At 43.3% G+C, this 25,289-nt stretch overlaps 1 protein-coding gene across 1 annotated transcript in view; it reads left to right on the top strand.

Moving 5' to 3' along the window:
- The window catches only part of NAA25 (N-alpha-acetyltransferase 25, NatB auxiliary subunit), a 792,299-nt gene that overhangs the window by 17,609 nt on the left and 749,401 nt on the right, over positions 1 to 25,289 (top strand). The window contains exon 2 of the mRNA XM_085636118.1: positions 22,772 to 22,857. Within this exon, the coding sequence (XP_085492244.1) occupies positions 22,772 to 22,857 (86 nt within the window). The remainder of the gene's footprint in view (positions 1 to 22,771; positions 22,858 to 25,289) is intronic.

Below are 25,289 nucleotides of genomic sequence, written 5' to 3'. Positions count from 1 at the left end.
GCCATCACCACATTCAAAACTTATAACTGTGAACTGAATTAAAACCAACACACTAAACACATTACATTACTATCTAAACGACTATATAATAACATGTGTAACTCCCTTAATATCGCTATAACTGTGCATAACTTTTTCCGTGTAATCTATGACTGCATGCATCACTGTAACAAGAAGTCTTTCATCCACTGTATGAGTATTTGGAGGGTTCTGTGAGACAATGCATCAGCGTATCGATACTTCTGTAATGGAATGCATGACTGCCTCAGTGTCGCAATGGGTTTGTGATTGGTTTCGTAAGTCTCTCACTCAGCCTGTGAGTAGGTGCATGAATGCATTTGTAACTAAGTATATGACTGTCTGTCTGGGTCTGTGAGTGCATACATGAGTGTCTAAGGGGATCTCTGAATGGGTGAGTGAGTGGGTGCATGAGTGTCTGGGTGGATCTGTGAGTGTGACTGCCTAGGTACATGAGTCTGAGTGTATAACTAACTGGGTCCATAATTCTCTGAGTGGGTCTATGAGTGGCTGTGTGAGGGGCTGTATGGGTGCGTGAGTGGATCTGTGAGTGGGTGTTTTGGTGTCTCAATGGGTCTGTGAATGAGGATAAGTCTCTGAGTAGGTGAGTGAATGTATGCATGCATTAGTGTCTGAGTGGGTCTGTGACTGGGAGTGCGAGTGTCTGGGTGGGTCTGTGAGTGGAAGCATAAGCCTTGACTGGGTGAGTGAGTGGGTGCATGTATATCTGAGTGAGTTTGTGAGTGGGTGTCTGAGTTAGAGTGTATGAGTGAGTGACTGAGTTGATAAGTCTGAGAGGGTCTGTGACTGAGTGTGAGTTACTGTATAGATCTGTGAGTTGGTGCAAGAGTCTCTAAGTAGGTATGAGACTGTATGCATGAGTCTTAGTCTCTAAGTAGGTGTATGAGTCTTTGAGTGGGTCTGCACTAGGGGTGGGCGGAATTTGCGAAATTCACTTTCGCAAATTATCGCGAAAATGTTAAAAATCTCTGCAAACACGCGGAAATATCGCGAAGATGTGGAAGTTTTTTCCCCGCCCGTTTGCTGTATTTTCTGCGTGGTCGCGGCTCGCCAATTTACCCATGCGGTTGCTCGCGGCCATCTTGTTTTCATTTGTCTCGTGGTGCATGATCGCGAGAAGAAAGACGTGATCGCGCGACGAATGATGTTACTGCGGGCGCGAACTGTCGCGAGACAGCGCAAATGGCTACTAACAATCCAACAACTCGTGGAGAACGCGACCGGATCGGAAAAACTTGTCGGCGAATGCGGGGATTCGGGTAAGTCGATCGCGCGAACGCGAGAATGTATTCTTTTACAGCGCGAGCAAGCAAAAAATTTCCGGTAAAATGCAGATTGCTGAAATTTTGACATTTTCGCGCTCTCCGCGGAACGCGAAAATGTCAAATTATCGCAATTTCTGCGAGCAGAACGGAATTTTAGCCCAGGCCTAGTCTGCACATGGGTGCTTGAATCTCCACTTGAGATTGTAAGTTTGTGCATCAGTATCTGAGTTGGTATGTGACTGTATGTATAAGTGTGCAAGTGGATATGCGAATAGGTATATAAGTGTTTGAGTGAGTTTGAGTGTGTGTAAATGAGTGTGCGTAAATGAGTGTGCGACAGTGACTGGCGAGGTTGTACAAATATATATTTTTTAAATTTGCACCAATATTTGCAATGTTGCTGTGATATTCGCGGCGGTACACGGGGTGCCCTGCTGTTGGTCGCGGCATCGCCGTAACTATTGCATGCAATGAAGAAAAAACATTTTGGGCACATTACTTGTGTCACTAAAACACTCATTTCTCAACCATTGGGTCATAGTATCTCCACCCTGACCCCTTATGTTGGCTTTCACACAATATTTCAGCCCCAGGAACCGCTCCAGGAAGATAAAATGGCAGCTGCAACTTTCTGTTCAGGTTATGTCCAGTGAATCAGAGCATTCCCATTGGCACGCGCATTCGTGATTCATTGCAAAACAATTTTCATGACCAGAGATATATCTGTAATTGTCGGCTTAAATTTCTCAAAAGCTACTGGACAGATTTGCACCATATAACAAAAAGCACAATCTGTGTAACAATCAAATTAAACATTATTCGGTTACTCAAGGGCAACCATAAAAGTTACAAATCAACATATACATAAAATCAGGCATGTTTAAACATGACATAAAAAACAAACCCACTCCAGGATATTTCACGTTAATAAAAGAAATGGGCCAGAAAGATCGGAATATGCAAAACTACTAATTCATGAGGAACAAACGTTCCATAAAACATCGTAGAAAGAATAAATTAGGGCTGCTTTTCATTTTACTCCCTAAAGGGGACTTAGGCCAACATCAGTGCATTGGTAGCTGGAAGTGGTCTACGCTGTACTATGCAATAGTTTCTATCTGCGGGAGACGACCACTGCTATGATGGATATTGCGGATGGCAATTGTAACAGAGTACTGCAAAAAAAATTGTTTTTGCAAAAAAAAAAAGAACGAAAAAGGGACTTAGGCCAACATGCTATTATCTACCCAAAGAAACAGCAACTCCCACGTTATACATCCATACAAGCCCTTGATTTCATTATCGATTTTAAATAACCCACGACAAAAAATATACAATCCCCGTTCAGTAGTTGTAAATACAAGAGGGCTGGGCGAGCTTGTATAAAATTCAGTTTCTTTACAATAGGGACCAGGAAATGTTTCCGTGGAACTAAATAAAATTTGCAGAAGAACATAAAGTGCAGCAAATCCTGTGGAGACTGGTCGTCGCAGCCACAGGATGCTAACACTTGTCCTCTGTGACAGCCCTTGGGTCTAGCCACCAGAAGATGAGAGGTTTGTCCGGAACCTGGTTAAAAGAAACTTCTTATGTGTAGACAGGGACCCTAGGAGGTAAGGCTCAGTAAGTGGAGTTGTTTTGAGCATTAAAAACCTACGGACACTTACTTTCTTGAGTTCCTGCTCGTCCCTATCCAGTTCCTTTAATGATAGGTAGGCTACCTTAACTAGTTCCACATCCTTCTTAGTGATAGTTTCAGGCTTATAGAATAGCTCTACGCGACCTACCTCTTCCAGGCTTCTTTTAATATAATTAAGCCATGGAATTTGGAGTGCTTTATCAAGTGTCAAGCACCCTCTCATTATCGTGTGGGTGAGGTTTAACTCCTGATTCAACCAGCATTTTAACCAGAATACAAGAGGGCGCGAGGCCAAGGTGTCACTCGGGTACGGGACCCCCAATTCTTCATGGGCCGCCAAATTAGAGAGGCTTTCGGGGGCACACAACAGGCGCTTAAGAAATTTGTTCTCTGCCACCTGTAACGAGTTCACTATAGTGTGACCCCAAATTTCACTCCCATAACTGGCTATAGCCAGGCTTTTAGCATGGCACCTATTGGTCTCCTCCCTATCTTTGTGGCGAAATTAAAAATTGCCGCATTTGCCCTGGACATAGCCCCCCTGTTCTTGGTCATTTGGGGCCCCCATTGTTACTGATCATCCAGGAGAACCCCTAAATATGAGAACATTTGTACGGGGGATGGGGGAAGAGCCATCCCTAAATTGGAATGGTTTTTTTGGGGTGCAATCCCACTTGCATGACATAAGATTTCGTATTATTAATGGCCAGATCCTGATCCGACATAAAGCTGGAGAAAGCCTCAAGTAGAGATTGAAGGCCTAATGCCGTCCTCACTTTGCCACTGGATTCAAGCAAGCCTGGCTGAAGACGGCTGAAATGCCAGAAACCGGTCCTAGGAAGCTTGTTTCCGGTCCAGGGAAGGCATGGCTTGGCAGTTCGGGCTGGACTGTTCCCATGAGGCACAGGGTCAGACTGATATGCATATGGCCATGACTGAACTGGGGTGGCAGAGTGGGCTAAAGAACTGTGATGGATCAAACCTGGATCTGTTGACTGGGTGTGAGTGTTTGATTGGTTCTGATACTCCGTCCATCACCACCCCCTTTTGTCCTCACTAGGAGGACGGCATCGTCCGCGTACAGTAGGACAGGGAGTCCACGCCGCCCTACGTATGGGAAATCTACCTCCAAACTGCTTAATACTTTGTCCAGATAATTTATATAAAAATGGAACCATTATACACCCCTGTCTTACTCCCCTTTTAATACCCAAATCCCTGGTGACCCTGAGGTCCTGGGAGAACCTTACATTGGCCTTGGATGACCTATGCAGATCTTCCAAGAAGTCCACTAAACTGTTCTCTACCCCCATTGCCGTCATGGCTTGCCACAGCTTGACCCTATTGACACAGTCAAAAGCTGAGGACAGGTCCATGAAGGCAAGGTATACAGTACCTGGGTGCGCAACTGTGTATTTACTGTGTATTTACTCAATATCAAAGAGAGATTAAGGCATTGAGCCACAGTAGAATGCCCGGGGCGAAAGCCAAACTGGACATCTGATAAGATTTTTTTGCTCCTCCGCCCAGCTAGACAACCTGTCCAAGAGTACACGTCCCACGACCTTGACCACTGAATCAAGAAGGGAGATTGGCCTATAGCAATAAGTGCTATTCCTGTCCTCCTTCTTGAAAACCGGGACAATGGTCGAGGTCGCTCATTTTTTGCGGCTGCGTTAAACACTGCCAAGAGTATTGGTGCCCAGAAAGAAGGGTCAGACTTAAGTCCGGGGGGGGATACCGTCCGGGCCTGGGTTTTATTGCTTGTTAAGCCTAAAATGCCTTCCACCACCTCACCCAATTTTTAAAATTCACTACAGGGGCATTCATATCACGACCAACCTGTGGGAGGGGCTCTGTAGGACTCTCAAACATTGATTTAAAATGTAGCACCCATTCCTCCTCCGTTATATGGGAGTCAAGGGCCGTCACCCTTTCCTGAGCAAAAAGAGGCCCATTCACAATGCTCCAGAACCTGGACCTACTCTGTAGGGTACTAGAGTTAACTCCTTCCAGACCTCTTCCTTCAGGTCACCTTTCCTTTTTGCCAAGCAATCCTTGTACACCTTCCGGCAGACTCGCACCAATACAGGATCTCGAGGATTTGCTGACAAAGATTCCCTTCGTTTTTTAGCGGCCTTAGAGCAAGAAGAATCAAACCAACTCGGTCCATGGTGCACCCGTCTGCCACCCGGGACACTGAAGATCTTTCCAACTTTTTTTACAATAGACGCATAGGCATTAATAACCTCGCCTGGCGTAGAGCCTTCATCCAGACACAGCCCTACCTCAACTGTGCACAATTCTCTTACCTTCCGGTAAAAATCATCTGGAGTAATCTGGGACCATTTAAGTCGGCGTAAGCCATCCGTTGCTTTAAGCACTCCTGTTGATACAGCTCCACTGATCTGGACTGACAGTGGTCCCTGCAGATACACATATAGAGGGTTGTGATCACTAAATACACTATCCTCATTATGAAACCCACTAAATAATGCATGTGAAGAGGAGGAAATTAAAATATAATCGATTAATGACCCCCTTTCTTCCGTGAAAGGTGGGTACAGGGAAAGTGCGAAGTGGGTCAGAAATGGTCATGGTACGCATCATGTCCAGATCACACATCAAATTATTTAATGCCTCCCCTTGTATAGAATGTTCGAAGTGGAACCCCTTGAGACGTGGACAACCCAGCTCGGAGACTCTAGTGAGCATGGGGTTTCCGCACGGGTGAATATTAAAATCTCCAGAAACCGTTAAGTTGTGAAGAATGGAACCGTAAGATTGATAAATAAGGGTGCTCAAGGTAGCTATATTACTCACACCAGGTGGGCAAGTCGCGGAGTTATAGAAATTAATTATTCCCCAACTTTCGTCTCCCCTATTTAAAATCAATGGCAATATACCTGGGCTAGGGGATGAGATGACCTGAATCTGACAATCAACTCTCAGGGAGATATAGGTTACCAATCCTCCCATGGGTCTACCCCCAGCTGAGGGGATAGCTGGCACAAAAAAGCCCTGTAGCCCTCCAGGAATAAATCGCATTCCACCAACGAAGTTTCTTGGAGGTTAATAACAAGGAATTGCCTCACAAATTTGAGCCAACGCGGGTCCTTGAGTTTGTTCGCTAAGCCTGCAATATTCCAGGATAAAAAGTTTGTTTTTTACTACAGGTGCGCCAGGGGGGGTCGTTCTCTGCCTCTTGTAAATACTTGATATTTATAAAAAGGTTGTGGCCCTCTCTCAGATCATTTCTCATGTTATTTCCTAGTCAGTCACAGCCCTCCATCCCTATTAGTGGTGAAACTCTATTACACAGATTTATCATAGGACCTACACCTTGCTGTCCAACAAATAGAGCTGGAGGAGGGACCGCAGATGTCAATTGTTGCATGTGCCCAGGGATCGAACCATGTGACCACCCTCCTTGGGCATCTGGCGTTATAACATTACGGGGTCTTGCTCTAGATTGATCGAGTTTATAGAAGTAACCTAGCGGGAGTACCCTCATTACTGATTCTGGCTTACTGGAGGTTCGATGTGCGTCCCCAAACAATATCCTATCCGCTATATGAGGATTGTCAAAATTAATAATAATGCAATCACCCGTGCCTGTTTTGCTAACGCTCCCAATCCAGCTAACCCTGCGGACCATGATGATATTTTTAGCCACTCTAGCCCCCAGGACGGTGTTATTTGAGAGCCAGTGAGTTGTTTTATTTTTAAGCTGACCATAGTCCTCACTGCCCCCCCCACCCCCGGGGAGAGATGGAAGATTCCCCAAAACCACTACGTAGGGGGTAGATTCAGGTGGAAGATCTCACTGGTAAGCTCTTTAACTGCACTTCACTATTCTCAGGTTTCCCGTCCCTTGCTTGATGGCGTTTGCCAGAGGCACTACCAGTACCGCTACCACTGCTACAGACTGGTATGTCCCTACTAAAACCAGCTGTGGCAGTCCTGTCATCATACCCCACAGAGGCTTCAGATGGCTTTGACGGATGAATTGGAGGGGGAACCACAGGGGTTGGCTCGCTAATCGATTGGGAGCACCAGAGCCCAGATACCCTTGCGTTATTCTGTCCAGGGTCAACACTTAAATCCCCTGAGAGGGATGGTGTAACCTTACTAGTAAGCAGAGATATGGAATCCTCAATCCTGGTCAGCCTCTCCATGATGGGGCCTAATTTTGCATCCAGTATATTAGACAGAGAAGCCTCCAGTGACGCTAGCACCCCGGAAAGCTCCAGGGTTGGGAGGTTAGTAGGGGGAGCTATTTTAAGTCTGGGAGATTTAACACCCAGGGCAGATTTTTAAAAAAAAAATTTTTTATTATTGACCCCCCCCCCCCCCCCCCTCATAGATTGAGTTTTTCTTTTGGTGCCCCCCCCCCCCCCCCCCCCGACTGCAGAGTCCTTTTCATTATCTGGGCTGCTTTTTCTCTCGGTAGAGCAAAGGGTAATTTCTCTGTAATACTAGGTAAACTGGCATCAGCTCCCAAAGGGTCCCTTCCCCCCCCACCTCCCTCGTTACTTATTACAATGACAGGTGATAAAGGAGCCACCAAAATGGGCTCACCAGTGTCAATAGGCGACAATTTGGAAGTCCCAACGTCATACTCGGAGTCCATGCTTGTGTCTTAGTGAGTGGCAGAGTCAATGGTCGCCTCCAACAGTTCAGATTCTGGAACACATGGGCGCTGGATGTTATTTGGGGACCTCGAAAATCTCCTATTTACCAGCTCTTTTTCCTTGTCCAACACGGAGGCGTCCCTTTGCAAAAACGCGTCCAGAGTAGAAACCGGTACGGACGCAACCGGCTTCCCCTTTGCTGTCTTAGTGGGAACAGGTGCAACCTTACGCCTGCCCATAATTATAAAAAAATGAAAAATCCGTTAAGGAGTGGGAAGTTAAGAAAACAAATTATCAATTAACAAAGAAAACGCCACCACAACGGGTTAGTCATAAATAAAATAAAAAATGGGTGGTCTGCATAAACAACAGGCACATGTAATGGATGACCCAGGATTATACTTGGTAATCCTTTAAATTTTGACTTGGAAATTACCCACGACCATGTTCAATGCCAGCAAATAAAAGCTGGTTACCAAGTATTTAGGAGCTCCAGTCCCGCAAGACAGAGAGGGGGCCCGGCCTCCTCCGGCGGGCACAGACTCGCTGCGGGGGTTAAAGCAGCGCTATATAGCGCGATCACCACGCCTCACCACGGCTCCCCCAGCGGCAGTTGCAACCAATGCGGGCGTTGTGGCACGATGTACCCTGGGACAGCAAGTCCCACCAGGGTATGAAGATTCGTGTGCTCAGTGTCAGAAGAAGCATGAGCCCGAAGCAGAAGCAAACAGTAGCAAACAGTAGCGAACAGTAGCGCCAGCAGGAATTACGGGATTAAAGTCCCCGGGCGCTTTTCCTGACTACCTGTAACAGCTTTAGCCCAGAATAGCCCCCCCCCCCCCCCTCGGCAAGCAGAGGGGGGGGGGGGCAGCGGGAAGAAGTAGGGAGTGCGGTGTAGCCGTGGGAGCTGCAGAATACCTGCAAAGTTCCAACAATACCGGCCTCTGTTCCTTTTTTTTTTTTTCTTCTTTTTTTCTCCGGGATGACGAGTACCTAGTACTGGGTGCTGCTGTGGGCTGTTGGAAACTGTCCGAAGAGCCGCTCGCAGCACCCACTCACAGCACTCACTGCATTCCGCGTACCCGGGGCTCAGCGTTCCGCGGCGCTTGCTGCCTTCGCTCCCCCCGCTGTGAAATTGGAGACGGGGGGGAGGGGGGTTGGGGATCTGCAACTGGCTGGGAGAGGATGGTTTCCTGTGTAACAACATCTAACCTGCCAAATTTGGTGTAAGTCCGTACAGCGGTTCGGGCTGTAGGTTTGAGAATGCGTTTCTATGGGAATTAACATTACAAACTCACCCTTTTTTCGCAACCCTATTCCTCGGTCCCCGCTGCACGGAACAATGTCCCAAAATTATTTTCCTTTGGAAACTAGGTTCTAACTATAACTACCTACTGGCGATCGCCAGCAGTGAGTCTGTCTATCTCCATCCTCCTTCCCCGATTACTGACTTAATGCCCTCTCGAGTATTGAAGAGGAGAATTAACATTGGTGACAAGTTGCCAACCTATATTCCCAACATGAGCATGCTAACAGGACTACATTCGGGTGAGCAAGCTTGGCTGTGTAGGGAGTTCAGGAACAAACCCAAACAGTAGCATGACTTGTAACCATTGGTGACTACATCAGGATTTGTATTTATAGGAACAAAATATGCATCTCAAAATGGAAGATTGTCATGTAGATGGCTGATTGCTCTATTCTCTGTTTTTATTTTATATTTTTATAAGAGCTCAAGAATACCCTTGCAGGTGCTACTGCAAATATACAGAACATGATCCAATGTCCCCAGAAGAGAGGATTTTATGGATATTGGAAAACCTTATTAATGAGAAATAGCTGTGTCTGTGTAACACCTGGGATAAAGAAACGTCTTACTCTACATTATTAGTAATCATTTACATTTTTGTTGCATGTTTTTTATTAGCTAAAAAAAAAGATGAATTGGAGTACATAGGATGACATTTGAAGAATACGGTTTTTGTGATATTAGATTTTTTTTAATATGCTTTTGAGAAGCCCGATTTTTAGATGATGTGAAATTATGAAGTGTTTCATACACTGTTCTGATTTTTAAGTAATCTAAAATAATAAATCTATTCATTTATTATAAGAATATTGCCTGATGAGTTGTGTAAGCTAATAGAGGCATGAGGCCAAAAGCCAGGTTCCTTTATAACACCATGGAACTCCGAATGGACTTGGAATATCAGGTTAATGTATGTAAAGGGGCAATTTTATGACTTCTAATAAATAGTCACAACAGTGTACACCCTATGCGTCCCCTCTCGGAACCCAGCTTCCTCTTCAGTCCATGATTGATTGTATCATTATCTTTGAGACTATACAGCGCTCCACTGTGTTCCTTTCAGATTCAAGCTATCCTAATACCATAGACATACATCCCTTTGAGAAAGTTGGTGTTCTGGTCGATTCCCCAATTGTCACATTCAGTTTTCTCACATGCCTTACTAGAACACTGGGTGATCAATTATTTGTCCCTGCGGTCATAGGGAAATATTGAAGCACAATGCAAGTTAGTTTGTGGGCATATTCAAACTTTATATCTTAATCAGCCACCATATGTATCAGACATTTTTACATTATTTTTCCAATTGGTCACAGATGTTTCTTGACTACGTTTTTCATATGGCTTTGACTTATCTATTAGTAAAAGTGTGTGTTCTCTCTAGCCAGTGAGACTCGCTATTTGGCCCTTCTGTATCCGGAACAGGCTTTATTAAAGTGGTGAGCAAGACACCAAAACAGTAAAGTGCAAGTCTATTTGTTTTTGGTCAGAATACCAAGTGGAGGCACACGTAAGTATGACAGCCAGTACTGTGCTGGTAACTTGGAGGGTTCTCTGGGCACTCGCATGTGAATCAACATCGCGTGGCCCAGGTTCAGGCAAGCTAGCCCTCTTCCATGCAGTGCAGTGCCAATGACACATAATCTGCCTTAGGACCAGCTAGAAAAGCAAGTAACATTCAGGTTGGGGCATTAAGATGATCCAGGAGTGTTATTAGTTTGAGGATCATACTTTGCCTCACAACCTTGTCATTTAATTTCTGCTGAAATGTCACTGTAGGACAGTCACTTGTGTTTCATCAGTGGGTAATCTTATCCTTTCATCACACTATACTTGGCGGTGCAAAGCCTAGCTCCAAATGACCCTAATTTCAGCAGAGAAACGCAAAAGAAGCAAGAGATCAGTTGACCGATTTAGAAAGGGCAAGATTTTGAAAGTCAAAAATATGTTCTGCTGTAAGACTACTCATATGTTTAGATCAAATTTTCAACTGTCATGTATTCATAAAGCAACACCTGTCATTTGACGGGAGTAAATATGTACGTGTTTCCAGGTTGGTTAAAACATACAAAATCAAGAAACGTACAGATTTTTCAGTTTACAGGTAGGACAATGAGATGTCAATAAGTCTGCCCCAACATTAAATTCACAAAACTAAAGACACCGGATGAGGTTCTGTGAATCAAGATTAGAAACTTATGTGCACAAATAGAGCCTGTACCATGCCAAAGTTAAACTTTGTGCATAAAATGCTTTTGACGAGAGCTGAACATTTCAAGATTTAAACAAGTACAGAAGCTGGTGTTGGAAGTCACGTCTCCTCATATTCTACATAAAATGAATCTATTTAGTATTTTCATATCACTAGCCTTGCCAAAAGGTAGAAGAGCTTTGGGCATATTAAAACATATTTGATAGAGGTTGAAGTTTGGGAAACTGGCAGAAGAGACACTATCTGATTTTCATAATCCATGTGCAAGTGAGAGGTTACTACATTATAAAGAATAATAAATTCTGTTCATGTCTCTGACATTTGTAGTCCGTTTTGGTATCTGTGGAGGCTCGGTCAGTAAGTGGGCCTTTGCTTTTCTGTGGCGAACACTTCACTGTTCCCTTCGTCAAATTATTTTTGGGTGAGGTAACTTGGCTGAGACCCAGGTAATGGATGATCTCTATTTTGCTGCGACGCGGGTACTAACCAATTGCATCAGGACTGTGGTATTACCTTACGTTTCCACATGTGACTTATGTCAGGATTATCCATATAAAAGAAAAGCTCTGATGGTCTGTTTAGGAAGATGTTTCTCTGAAGTAGTGAAATATTTGCGTCTCCCAGCTTGGCTAACTTGTGCAATCAGATGGAAATATTTGTGTGTGTGTGTATATATATATATATATATATTACCTACTGGCGGTCGCCAGTAGGTAGTTATAGTTAGGACCCTGTTTCCATAGGAAAACCGCAACATTCTATTTTGAATAACTTTGGCGCCAGTCGACGAATCCTCGTGAAATTTTCAAAACTAATGGGGCGCTATGCTCCGCTCCTACCCTGAAAGTCTCGGGGGGATTCGTCAAGCGGGGGCTGAGAAAAAAGGGGGGTCCCAATATATATATATATATATATATATATATATATATATATATATATATATATATATATATATATATATATATACATATACATATACTACTCCTGTCTCTTTGTATGGAAACATTGTGAACAGACATAAGGATTAGGCTGTTGTCGTAGCTTGTACTACTGCTGTTGCTATACTTTTTCTGCCACTTTGATGGAAGCTTAAATTGTCTGCCCATACCAGTGCTTTGCATGTTGGTGAAACTTGGTAGAATCTTTTTCCTGCAGAAAAGCCAAAATATTTGAGTCCATCTAGGTTGCTGTCACGTACTTGATACACTTGGGTATGTGCAAAGACAGTTTTGTGAGTAGTAGGTGTGTATACAACATATTTTGGACCTGGTGTGTGCCAATTTGTAAATGGAAAGTATAATACCTGATATTTCAAGTTTTATCTCATCAATTGTTTTCAGAAATTTAAGTCTGAAGTTGCAAAGGCAGAATGTAACTATATAAAGTAGTATTGAAAACAATTACAAACTATTTCAGTTACAAAAATACATACAAAAAAAAAATGGCAACGTCAATAAGTTTGGCTTGCTTTTCTATCTTGTACTAAAAATATTTAACTAAGCCTGCTGAAGTAAAAAAAAAAAATGGTTCAGCAATGTCGTGATTCAGTATAAGTTTGTGTCAAATAGTCCCTTCTGCATTGCACGGGAGGCGGAATCGTACACCAAACTTGATTGCGTAGCTTGAGATTAGAAGGAACTAATTCTCTAGACTGTGCCAAAGCATACTTTACATTTTAAAAACTGGTAACAATAGGTTTGTGACAGCTGCAGTGTCAAGCCAGACCTAAAAAAGCACTTTCATAAAGACAAAAAAAAGAGGTATTTTACTGTGAAAGGGACTGATTTTTCTGTGCGCGAGATGAAACCACACTGGTATTTGAGTTCCACTAGTTGAAGGCATATCCAAGCATGTAGTGAATACCATTTGTGTGTGTCCTTCCTAGGTCGAGCCTAGAGGCAGGCGGGCTCCCGCTTTCACTGTACCGCGGGTGCCTGCTTTCACATGCTCCTGCACCCCACTATTTCTACTTTGCTAGCAGTATTCCGTATGGCCAGCTGCTTTTAAAAACCCAGCATCATCTCAATCCCCCCACCCACCAAGTCGCTGCTTACTCTCGCTTCATCGTCCTAGTGTCTTTATCCCCCCTCCCACCAACCAGACCTAAAGCCCGCCTCCACCACCTGATAGTCTACGTTGCCTCTATCCTTGCTTGTTTTCCATGTCATGAGTGATCATCCCTGCCTCATGTTTACTTTCTTTACATCTCATTCCGATACCTACTTTATGATTTATCACACTGCTCACCTCCACTTGAATGTTTTTATCACTTGACTAGATGTTATACTGCTTTCGTTAAAGAGACAACAACCGCTATAAAAGCGCCAACATGGTTGTCTTTGGCATTGCTTCTTTTTAGATGCCCTGCCTTTTGTATATAGGAGTATTTAACTTAAAAGCAGCCTCCCATAGCTTTCTGTTTTTGGAGATTGTGGACCTTGCTCGAGTGATAAGAGCTTGTGTCTATCTCTTTGGCTTCAGCAGCCCTTTTTCAGGCAGGGCGTGCCTATTCATACACCCATTATACTTTACTGGGTGCATACTACTGTGTCCCGAATAACCTGCCCCTGTGGGGTCAGGAGCTATAAGTTTGTTAGTGCAACATTGAGGCCTGACATGAATTAAAATTGGAATCTGAGTAATAAAAACTGACTAAAGTAGAGCACAACTGAGGCAAAGATGGTGCTTATTAAAATTGAGTTAAGCAAATAGATCAATTTAACCAAGGCTAGAATAGACGCAGTACATCTTTATTCTGATTTAAATTTATATTCTCTGCAACAAAATACTTTTGCTTGTAAAAAATGATTTAACGATACGTGAAATAAGTATTTTTCTTGTGAATAACCCACAAGAAAAATGTTGGATGTATGATATAAGCAGGTATAGTAAGCCCCATGTACTTTGAATGGCAGCTAAAAACAGCTGCATGGTTAGGTCAACATTTCATGCCACACACAGTTGAAAATCATGCATTTCAGTGGTGGCTACTGTTGGCCAGAATGATAAACTAGACTGTGCTGTTAATTCCTCTTTAAAGACCAGAATTTGCAGTGCAATAGGTTTCACGTTTACGCAACTTTGAGCTATTGGCATTGTAAATGACCATGCCTTTTATTTATGTTTTTTTTTTTTTTTTTTTTTTTTAAACCTAAATAGAAGGCAGTGTCATTTACGATGCCAATAGCTTAAACTTGCGTAAATGCGAGACCTATTGCATTGCAAATGCCTGTTTTGTTAAAGGATCTATATTAAACTCGCATTTTAAGTGCATCATTTGTTCGTACCAAAAACAGTTGTCTTTTCTCACCCTGAGTATTTAGTTCGTTGTTGTGTTTTTTTTAGTTTATTTACTGATATATAATATTTTCATCAAACACATCCTCTATATCCCACCTGTTAAAGTCCTTTTCCTGATGGGATACACTTTCTGCAAGACATCTTGACATATGTTGCTTCCATTTAATAATCTACGTCTGTAGTTGCTGTGATTCTACAGCTATCGTTGAGTCTATAGTTTCAGATAAGATAATCTCCCAAACACCACTAAATGTTGTACTGCCTGGCAAGCCTCATTATTATTTTTGTATTTTAAAAAATCTTTTTTTTATTTTAACAAGTAGACAAAGAAGTCTGTTGCAGTCAGAATAGTATTGCAGCCATGCATATCCACCAATCAAGTATCAATACAGTTAGCTTTATTAAACATTCCTCATGAGTCGTCCCAAGCCTCAGTATTTTGCTTCATAAAATACAGAAACTCGTCTTTTCCATAGACCGGGATCTGGTATGTGTTTCATCTAATAGTTTTATTCCCTCTCCTCCCTCTGTCTGTTCTGATAATCCTAGAATATAACTCTGTGACGAGTGAAAAGCATGGGCGAAAGTAGGCACTTTTGTCTTGTCAAATGGTAAGATCAGTCTGCCCTTCCACATTCTGGTCACTGGTTCCTTGTTAAATAGAGTAAGCCATCTGATCCCCTTGCCTGCTTCAGGACTGCTGTTAAAAATTAGCAGCTTGGTGTAAAATTCTTTTTCATGGGCGACAGCCATTACTTGACGAAATTCACTTGAGAGCTCCTCAGTGATCCTAAGCAATCTGTAACTCAATGTCAGATAGCTTATGACCTAACTTAGATTCCGTAGTAGAAGATTGTTTTGTATGGTACAACACAGCCACAGCAGTTGATATCTTTGTGAATTTCTGTACAAAAGTGCAATCGTGTAACAGAGACAAGGAAATATTACCACCATAGCCCCAGATTTTCTTTTGTTTGTGTTGGCAGTCTTTGACTTGGTAGATGGGTTCTTCTAACATGCCCTTTATTGCAACAATATTGGGGGAGCTGACCAACAATGCTTAGCTGCATCTCTTTTGGCAAGAAGGGCACCCATACCTGTTGAGGTGCACTTTCCCAAGTGCCACTCATCTCCATCACCCCTAGGAGCATCACTTTAGAAGGGCCATGCTGGGGAACTTGGAAATCACTCCCAAGTATGTCAAACCAGTGGACTTGTATCTGAGGACATTTTCAATCTGTATTTAATCGATCTTTATTTTCAGAGGGATATATATTTCTAGGGCAGTCTGGTGTTGCGATCTTGCTCATTCTTAGTAGCATGTCAGCCATTAAGAAGGTCCTGTGTAGCAGATTGAGATGGATCAGACACATCCTCAATGATTAGGCTAGTTCCGAGGTTTTGTACATGCCTCTCTTCAATCCCTCCCCTTCAGTGGGCACAATTGGTCCTCACCATAGTGAAAATGTCAGGGTTATTGGATACTAGGGAGAGATGAAGTCTCAAAGCTCCTTTATTACCCATATGGTCAGCTTAGCCTTTAGAGGGTTATACTCTAGAAAGGCTGCTGCTTCTGCTCAGTGGACCTTGTTGGCTTGCCTCAACTTTATATGTTTTGTGAATCAAGACTTCTGCAGCTCATACTATTACTGTAAAGTTGCAGACCGCTTCATGTGGGCTCTTTCCCAGACGTCCTAACACATTTTCTTCTTGGCATTATGCAAGAACCATCTTGGTTGCAATGATGTTGCAGCTGGGTCTAATTACATTGATTTGTATGTGTTTTAATATAATTTAAAATACTTCATGTATAATTCTACTGATTGATTTGCAGTTTGTAAAGTGATTTCATGGTAGGCATGCAGTCTGATGTTAACAGTGAAGGTTGTTTGTTGTGGCCTTTATTGGGCTGATCCTCATTTACATCTTACGAGTGGTCACTTTTAAGTTGGATGTTGATCCAACCGATTCAGTCTCCTAATACTGGGTCCAGCTTCTTGGTGAGAAGGTATTCCTTGGGCTGGTTCGTTTACCTCCCCTTTACTTACTTGCTAAGTTGGTCCTCCGATGCCCCTTTTTGCATCGAACTGAGGGGAAAGAGTTTGCATTTCATGTCTGAACAGTTTTATTAACAGTGCAACCAGTTGGCCATACAATGAGGACCAGGAATCGGTGACCAATTTCAAAAGGATTTATTACAAATTCAAGATTAGGTTTAAATAGCTCACTCGCAAAATCAAGCTGTATAGATGTAGTATTACAACTGGGAGGCCTAGCCCCCATAAGAAATGTAAGCATATAAGAATTGGGCAAACAAGCAGTTCTATGGGCATAATACTAAACAACAATATTAAGATTTGATACTCGAAATGCAATCTAGCCTGATCCTTCCTAGGCATTAGCAATTAAATCCCCTTCATTGACAGACTAAGGCACATGACTGCTCCTAGTACAACCCCACAAAAGACAATAGAAATTATGCAAACGAGTACAAGAAGTATTAGCCACAGTATTGCAAAAGCTCGTCCAAGGGACGGGAAGTGTGGGCCTAAACCACACTTAGGAAATTAACGTGACATGGGAAATGGCTCTAAAAGTCCATTCAAACTGCCAGGGTTTTGGGAAATTGGAAAATTGGTTGAGATCCGGGCCCAAAGGAAGGCCCTTAAAGAACCTTGCAGAGCGAGTTCAACCGGGAAATTCAGCATGCGGTCTGGTAAGAAGTCCGAAGTCATCTGTTCCCTCATCCAGGGAAATATGTAAATTGCAGTCCAGGAAGTACGTTGTCAACTCCCCATTAGGTACTTCATCAATAGCAATCCATTGTATTTGTTTCAAAAGTTCATATAGTTGCACATGGCTTTTAAAATGTAACCTCATAAAAGTCTCCAATGAACATAAGAACAAAATCTCGGTACCACACTCATGGGTAAAGGCAACAGTCTATTGTTTGTCTACAAAGTTCTCATGTGCTTGTTGTTGGAATCTGTTCCCAAACATGAAATGCTACTTGTTACAAGAAATGTATCAACCCAAACATCATACAGGAAAGCTTTTCTTCGAGTTACATGCCATGAGAACTCCAGACATAATGTCTCGTTTTATGGAGATATTGTTGAGGTCCGGGTTGGCAGACCATAATAATAGAAACAGATGGCTTTGTTTTGGACTGCAATTTCATGCCTCTGATTAGAGCTGATAACAATTCTGGCAGGCTTGTTGCCCTTCAGAATACACCGGTCGTCATCCTCCGGCTAATGCCCGCAACCATATCCCTTAACCTAAACATCTTACAGCCTTTGACAGCTATTTTTACAGCTTGTGGATCGTGTACCCTCCGGCCTGAAAGCAGTTCCTTATGTTACAAAAATGGCATAGACTTTGATTTAAGATTGCAGCTAATTAACAATATCCGTTTCTCTTGCTCCAGAGAGCACAACTGTTCAGATTCCATAAATGTTTCATGCGAAGGTCCTGTACAGAAGAGATAATTGTTAGATCACACATCTCAGTAGCTCAAGTTGAGTACATTCCAGCTCAAACAACTGAAAGCTATTCTTCTGAGCATACAGTTCTTACAGACTCTGATTTATGAAATTTGAGGGCACATTCAGCATATATAACTGCTTAAAGGCTCAGCCATGTGGCAGCAAAAATGCCCCTCAATTCAGAGAGATCTTGGAGGCTCCATGCTTTGACAAGTTATTTTGGTTACAGAGAACTTACAGGCGCAGGAATTGAACAGAGCAAAGCTATTTTCCCATGCTGCAAAAATCTTAGATGCTCATATCTGGTTAATGAGCTATTAAAGGTCCCTGTATCTTATACAAGGGTTGTCCCACAGGTTGCCCAGATCTTGCAGTATCATTCTTAATCAAGAAGAACTATCCTTTAAGTTACAGATTCCATGAGCAGGAAGCCATTTGACAGGAAAGGAATTGTCCAACCTTAGCCCTCAGCAATAAGTCTCTCAAACATGCACAGATTGAACAAGTTCTGGCTTCGTAATCAAATGTAACCCTTCAATATAGAATTATCTGGCAGGTTCAAGTTTCAGACAGAAGAAACATTAATCTATACAGGCAGCAAGTCTTCTGCTTTGAAAAGCAGAGCTATCTCTTAAGCTACTTCTTTTTCAGTTTGTTATTGTACCGCAAAGCTGTACTTTGGTTACTGATAAGAGGAATCACTCATGTTACGCATACCTTACAGGACCATTTCATTGACAACTGCTATCCTTTGTTACCAATTAAAAAAATTAGTTTGGCTTACTGGGAGGTAGATGTTTTAAGTAAAGGCCTCCAGTGGGTTATGAAGCAGCATTCTGAAGGGTAAATTCTTAAGGGCTACAAAAACATTTTTCAGGTGTTAAGTAAATGGTTGTACAATCAAATAGTACATTGCCTAAAAGTAGCCCATTCACGAGCAGATGTTGGTGACGCTATGTAAGGTCCCTGAGGGGTTGAGTCTGAAGCAAAAGGCCTCTTTTGCTCTTACCTTCAGATTTTCCTCCGCGTTTGGAAAGAAATTTGTGTTCACGTTCAGTCTCTGTTGCTAGCCTATTTACAGAAAACTGGAACATTTGTGGCTTAAACAGGCTGTTAATGAGGTATGGCAATACATGTTTTGCCATGATCCAGGCGCAAATGCATTGTCTCCCAGGAAGCTGATCATTCAGTTCGAGTTATTCTGCATCTTCCAGAGAACTACTCTCAAAATCCTTTTCATATTTCATACTACATGCCTTGAGTGCTGCTCTTCTGCCCACTCATTGCATTTCTTCGGTGACTGGGTACTGAATTCCTCGCTTTTTATTTTCCTAAACTAATCCTTGATACATGACAGCATGAACTATCCACTGAGTTATAGTTTAAAATAACGTTCTAATACACATTGATATTAAGTTACAAGAGCAAAGGTTGAATTCACATAATGTGATGGAGCAGAGCTAGGCCAAGTGGGTTACAGTGTATGATTGTGATGCTAGATGTAGTGATTTATTTGCAACATTTGTACTGCTGAACTAGTCACAAGCAAAGCACCACTTGGAAATAGTGCATTGCAGCAAGCGTTAACCTGGATGGGGATGGTGAAAGGGGACATAAACATGCACAACGATGTTAAAAATAAATATGCAGAAAGTAAGGAAATCAAACCTGATGGTTGAGAATGTGCATTAAGCTATATTTTGAATACATGGTTTTTTTTTTACTTTTTCAGGAACAATTTCAAATTAATGTTGAGTCTTAGTTCAACAATTGGGCTGTTCCGTGCATTTGTACTTGCTAGGAAAAGGAGGAGTTTATCATCTTGTATGTGTCTGTTTTCTGAATTCCCAGAAGACAAGATCAACTTCTAAAGTCTTTATTCTCTTGTGACATGTGGCTTACCTTTAACATAGCTGTTGAGGCCGAAAAATATGGCTTTGTGAATTGGGTAAGCCATGTGAAAGGATTCTAACTCTTTCTAGCCTGCTGACATATTTCAGAAAAGGCACAATTTGATTAGATTTCTTTTTTTTTTTTTTTTTTTTTTTTTTAAAAACCTTTATTTGTGCATCTTAAAAGAACAAATACGGGCCTACAACCGTCAGGCCGGCCACGATACAATGAAGCACTGATACCCACATTACACCCCCCGTGCGTCAATGGTCAGGATTAACAACGAGTTATGAGTCACATACTGGAGATATCTCTGACACCCGGGGAAGGAGAAGTGAAGGTTAATTTTAAGTTTTTAGATTATTTTATCAAAGAAAAAAGTCAATGAAGGATAAGAACAAAGGAGATTCGAGTCCGCAAGATAGCCTCACCACACGGGAGAGCAGCAACATCAGTAAGAACAACAATGGAAGTAAAAAACTCAGACAGTGAGGCGGTGCCGAAATATAACAGGATAGTCACATGAACAAGTACGCACCCCTCCGGAGCCGCCCCCACTTGATCCACCCCACACCCGGACCCCGAATCGAAGAAAGTAGAGCGCAGAGACATAGAAGAAAAAAGGCCCATAGAACTAATTAAGAACAGAGTATTATCCCCCCACCCTACACCAATGCGGAGGCTACGGCCTACCCCCCCCCCGACATAGTGCCTGTCGCCCAATGAACCCGAAATATAGAGAAGAGAGAAAGTGGGAATAGAGTAAAGAAAATAAGAAAACAGAAAAGAAGGTGGGGAGGAGCCCACGGGACACCAGAGCGCCCCGAACCATCAGCCAGTCCTGGCCCCCACACACTGAGAGCCCACTACTCCAAAAAACGGCATGCGAAGACACCATGGCACCACAGTGTAAGCGAATGGACACAAGTCGCGATGAGTGCGCGCAAAACAGACATACAGTTCCAGTCCCAGGCCAGCCCGTCCATAAACCCTGGCAATAGAAGTCAGTCTAGCCCTGGCCCGATCGCGGGCGTGGGATTAAACCAGCCCCTGCATGAAGGCCCCGTGTCCCGAGCAGACAAAGACAAGATGGCCGCTCGTGAAAGGATGGTGAAGTAGGATCACGAAATGGCCGCCAACCATCGGTTGAGGTCCCTCTTTGCACCACATAAAATCCAAACCTGGCAATTAAGGTACAGGGGTTCCACAAAAAGTAAGCCGTGGACCACCGCGGACGGTTCCTCGACGCCGTTAGGTATCGCTCAACAGGATAGTCCAGCGGACGCGGCGAGGCAGGCAACAATGAGGCAGGCAGCCATGACCAGGGGGACAAAGTGTCCGCAGTTGAGGTGTAGAGCGGTGTACCCTGAGCGCCGGGAGCGCCAGGTGAAGGCATCAGTGTAGCACAGTCATACACCGCCGTTGCGTCCCCGCAAGTGGACAAAAGCACCGGGAGATCCACGCCCTGTAGATGACAAACAGTGCGCTCACGACCCGCAGCCGACAGTATGGGGTCAAGCCGCTCACTCAGCGCTTGCAGGCCAGCGCACATCTGTAGTTGGAAGTCCCGCAGGGCAGCCAGAACGGAGCCGCATGTCGGCAGAGGCTGGGCCCCCACAGCGGCAGCAATCCGGGACGGCACCGTGGGGCTGGTGTCCGTAAGAGGGAGGGCGAAGTGGGCAGCGGGCGAGACCAGAGTAGCACCCCCCAGCCTCGAGCAGGCACTCAGCGCCATGTTTTGCCGCTATACGTTACAATGGCCGAGGGGGGGGGGGGAGTCGTGGCAAGGAGTCAATTCCCCTCAGGTCTACGCCGCAACGGGAACGGCCGACAATCGCTTCTCTTCTCGCAGGTTCCCCTCGCCGCTGGCTAGGCAATAGGCGAAGGGGGCAGCAGCATCCCACAGCGCGGTCATCAGAGCGGGGCCGGAGTCACGCCGCACCGGGGCCCACCCCACAGCTCCAGCCCGGCCGGCACAGGGTGCAGAAGGTGTCCGGCCGTCCCTCTCCGGGCTCATCCGGCAGCGATCCGTGGTGCGAGGGGAGATCGGGACCGCGGGGCTCAGGTTAGCGCTCGCTGGTCCGGTAACTGCGGAGCTTCCAGGGGGCCAGCAAAGGCCGTAATGGCGCAGGATTTCAGTGCCGAAGACAAAAGCACCCAGAACTCGGGCATCCGGGCGGGCTGAGACTCCGGGAAAGCGGCAGCACGGTCAGCGCGTCTTCGCACACGTTTCACCTCGAAAATCGGCGAGGATGGGCATCAGGATAGTAGTCCGAGGCCACGGACCGACGGAGCCGGGCGCTCAAGCGTCTGCTCCGGTCGCCATCTTGGCTCCTCCCCCTTGATTAGATTTCTTGACGCAAGGCGAACTGCTGTGGAAAGCATGCCCTTAAGCGGAATTCTAGTCAGTTTATGTAGGCCAGGCTATAACGCTTCTCGATCTCCCACATGGGGTAGCACCTGGGCTTAATAAAAAACAGTTTGGTAAGGGGACGAAACATTAAAGCAGAAGGAGTTGGTAGAAGATGGTTTTGTCAATTATTAAGATATGGGGGTTCTTAGTTTTCGGTCCATAATGCAACCAACTGATTTCGAGAATAGGACCTCAGAGGGGCAGATTTTTTTTTTTTACCTGTTTGAAACAGTCTATAGTGCTGAGGAAGTCGAATTATCTTTGTGTTTAGTTGAAAGGGGGAGGAAGAAGACCTACAATTTACCTAGGAAGATGTTTAGGTTTCATATATCTGATGGCGTGTATATGTAGTGTGATGCTAAATATTTAGTTTTTATAGTCTGCCTTGCTTTTTCCTATCTTTGCAGTGAAAACAAATGCTGACTACTAGGCATCCTGCATTTTTACAGTGATGAACCTGAAGCAACTGTCTTGTTTTGGGGAGCTCAGCAACCTGTAGTTTGGTCTTGGGTAAACGATGAATCCATGCATAACATTTTATGTGTAGTCTTTCATCCTCCTTTACTTTTGCATTTTCAGACTATCTTGACAATGGGAATAATAAAATGGCAATCCAGCAGGCAGACAAACTCCTGAAAAAACACAAGGATCTTCACTGCGCCAAGGTAGATTATCCATTTTTCGTTCAGTGACTTGTGATGTATTCCAACTTAACAACAATGGTTAGTTTTTTAGTACTGTAACTGCCAAACTGTAAACAATACTTTATATTATTTGTGTGTTCAATAAAAACTAGATTTATGGGTTGCATCTTTGGAGAAGAATCTCCTCTTAATGTTTGCAAACGTACGTGTATGATATATACGTGTGTGTGTGTGTGTGTGTATTTTCTATATTAAGTCAATCTTTCCCACTCCTTTGACTAACCTTCCAGTGAGGTGGGTGTCCCTGTGTATGGGAGTGGGATTCCATGAAATCTATTGTAAATACTCCAAGGAAGCTGACATTGGCCCGCAAAATGAGCAAGACTTCAAGCCAAAATGCACCTGTTTTTTGCACAGCTATATATGAATACACTTTGCAAATTCTCCATAGTGCATGTGTCCGCTTCGATTGAACGTGTCTGTGTGTATGTATGTATGTATGTATGATCTCATGTTTATAATTGCCTTTGAATATAGAACATTTAATCTGTGTGCTTATACTTGGTCAGGTGGTACAGTGTAGTAGTAATGGGAAAACATTAAAGCGACATTCGTAATCGAGAAATCCTAAGGTGGAATCAAACATGCACAATCTGTGTTTATTGGATCTTCTTATTGTCTGGCTGCATGTTATTTTTTTTATTGCCTGTGTAGTGTGTTCTTACTGGACTTCGTTCCGTTGAATAAATTGGTTGCCGCCACATGTTTTGCCTCCAGGGTAAATTATTAGCTACAGTCCAGAACAGTTGATTTTTCTACGTCCGCATTATTGTACATGATACATCATTATACCAGTGATCTTGGCATTGAATTTATTGATTGATTGCAGCAAATTTTGTACTTTAATGTTGACAGCAAACATCTAATGGTCCTGTTTGTCGCATCATACACTGCTTCCCAGTTGATGAAAAAAGGTGAAGTTATATATTCATGGCTTCATGTATAACTAATACTATATACGGTGAGCAGTCGCTTTTTTCATTCCGTTAATCATTCACATATCGGTTTATTGAACTTCAGTTGTACAGATATGGTTGCACACTGTCTATGCTTGTCAGTCTGAAATGATCTATGCGTTTAGCAAACATTGCTATAAAAAAATCCTAAACAGCATTTAACATCAAAAAAACGTTTTACTGGTGGTCTGTTTGGATATAAATGGCTATTAGAAATGCTAAATCTCTATATGAGTCTTATCCCTGTAACAAATTAATCCATAGTAAGATTGAGAACCAAGCAGGAGTGACATTGTGAAGCGCAGAGAGTACACGCTCTGGCAAGGTCACTAAAGTGCAGGACTAGTTCCGGGAAAGAATATTTAAAATGAATGCACTTAAAATGCATGCATAAGGTGCATCTATTGCCACAACTACTTTATACAGTGAACCCAGAAATAAATACGAAGTCTTGATATTTGGTTAGTCTTTAACGTGTAGTGGCCCTGCGCAGTGACTAGTAACTTTTGGAGGACTGCAGTCCAAAATGATCTCATTTGTGAGGCTAGATTCTAGCACCTAAAGTTTGCCTATTAGGCCTAGTCCCAGCTATGAAGTGAGGCAACAATAATCGCTGAATTTCTGTGCCTGGATATTGCATTTACACAGAGGCAAATAGTATTGATCATGAAAGCTCGTGCCATGTCAGTGGATCCATGTTCTGCTGAAATGGGCATTAGCAGAAGGAGATATGACACCGCAGAACAAGAAGGCAGAAGTGTGAATAATTTGAAAGATGACCTTCCCATGCAGGATCACCGTTCTCATGGCCGTTCTCCTAGATTACAGGCTTTACCAGCCATTTCCACTGCACCCATGCAGTAGAGTTGTTCTCTGTCTGGGATATCCATTGATGATCATAAGTACTGAATAGTCACGCCCACGTGCGGGGATCCCGGAGCACTTCTTATACCATGTCTTCTTGCGTGTAGATGTTCACCTTTAATCAGGAAGACCTGGAGAAACACTTAAAACATGAATGTTTTGCAGCCAATAAGAAAATCTACTTTGGCCAATTTCTTCGGATTGCAACTAAAAAAAATAAAAAGTGTAATAAAATATACGTGTGTATATAACATTTCAGGCAAATTAATTGGAAAAGAGTTGACTGTTTAACTCTTTCACAAACCCTTTAAAAAAAAAAAAGAAAAACATGAAGGAAGAGAGGAAAGTGTAGTTCTATAGGCTATAATGCGAAAAAACAAACCTGGTAACATCAAGGCACTTTTTTAGACCAATTACTTACATAGGATTACTAGTAGGGTAATGTAAAAAACTATTACGCCTTCATTGGTAGTTCTTGTCATGAACTATCATTAAATCCCTGGTGCCATAAAACTTAGTATTTATGGATTCCCAAAGGTGAAAAAACAACCAACCATGTGAAAAGTCACTCAA

This window comes from Triturus cristatus, chromosome 11 (genome assembly GCF_964204655.1).
Source record: "Triturus cristatus chromosome 11, aTriCri1.1, whole genome shotgun sequence".
Taxonomy (NCBI): domain Eukaryota; kingdom Metazoa; phylum Chordata; class Amphibia; order Caudata; family Salamandridae; genus Triturus; species Triturus cristatus.
Note: the sequence above shows the minus strand (reverse complement) of the source record. Positions and strands in the feature narration are given on the sequence as shown.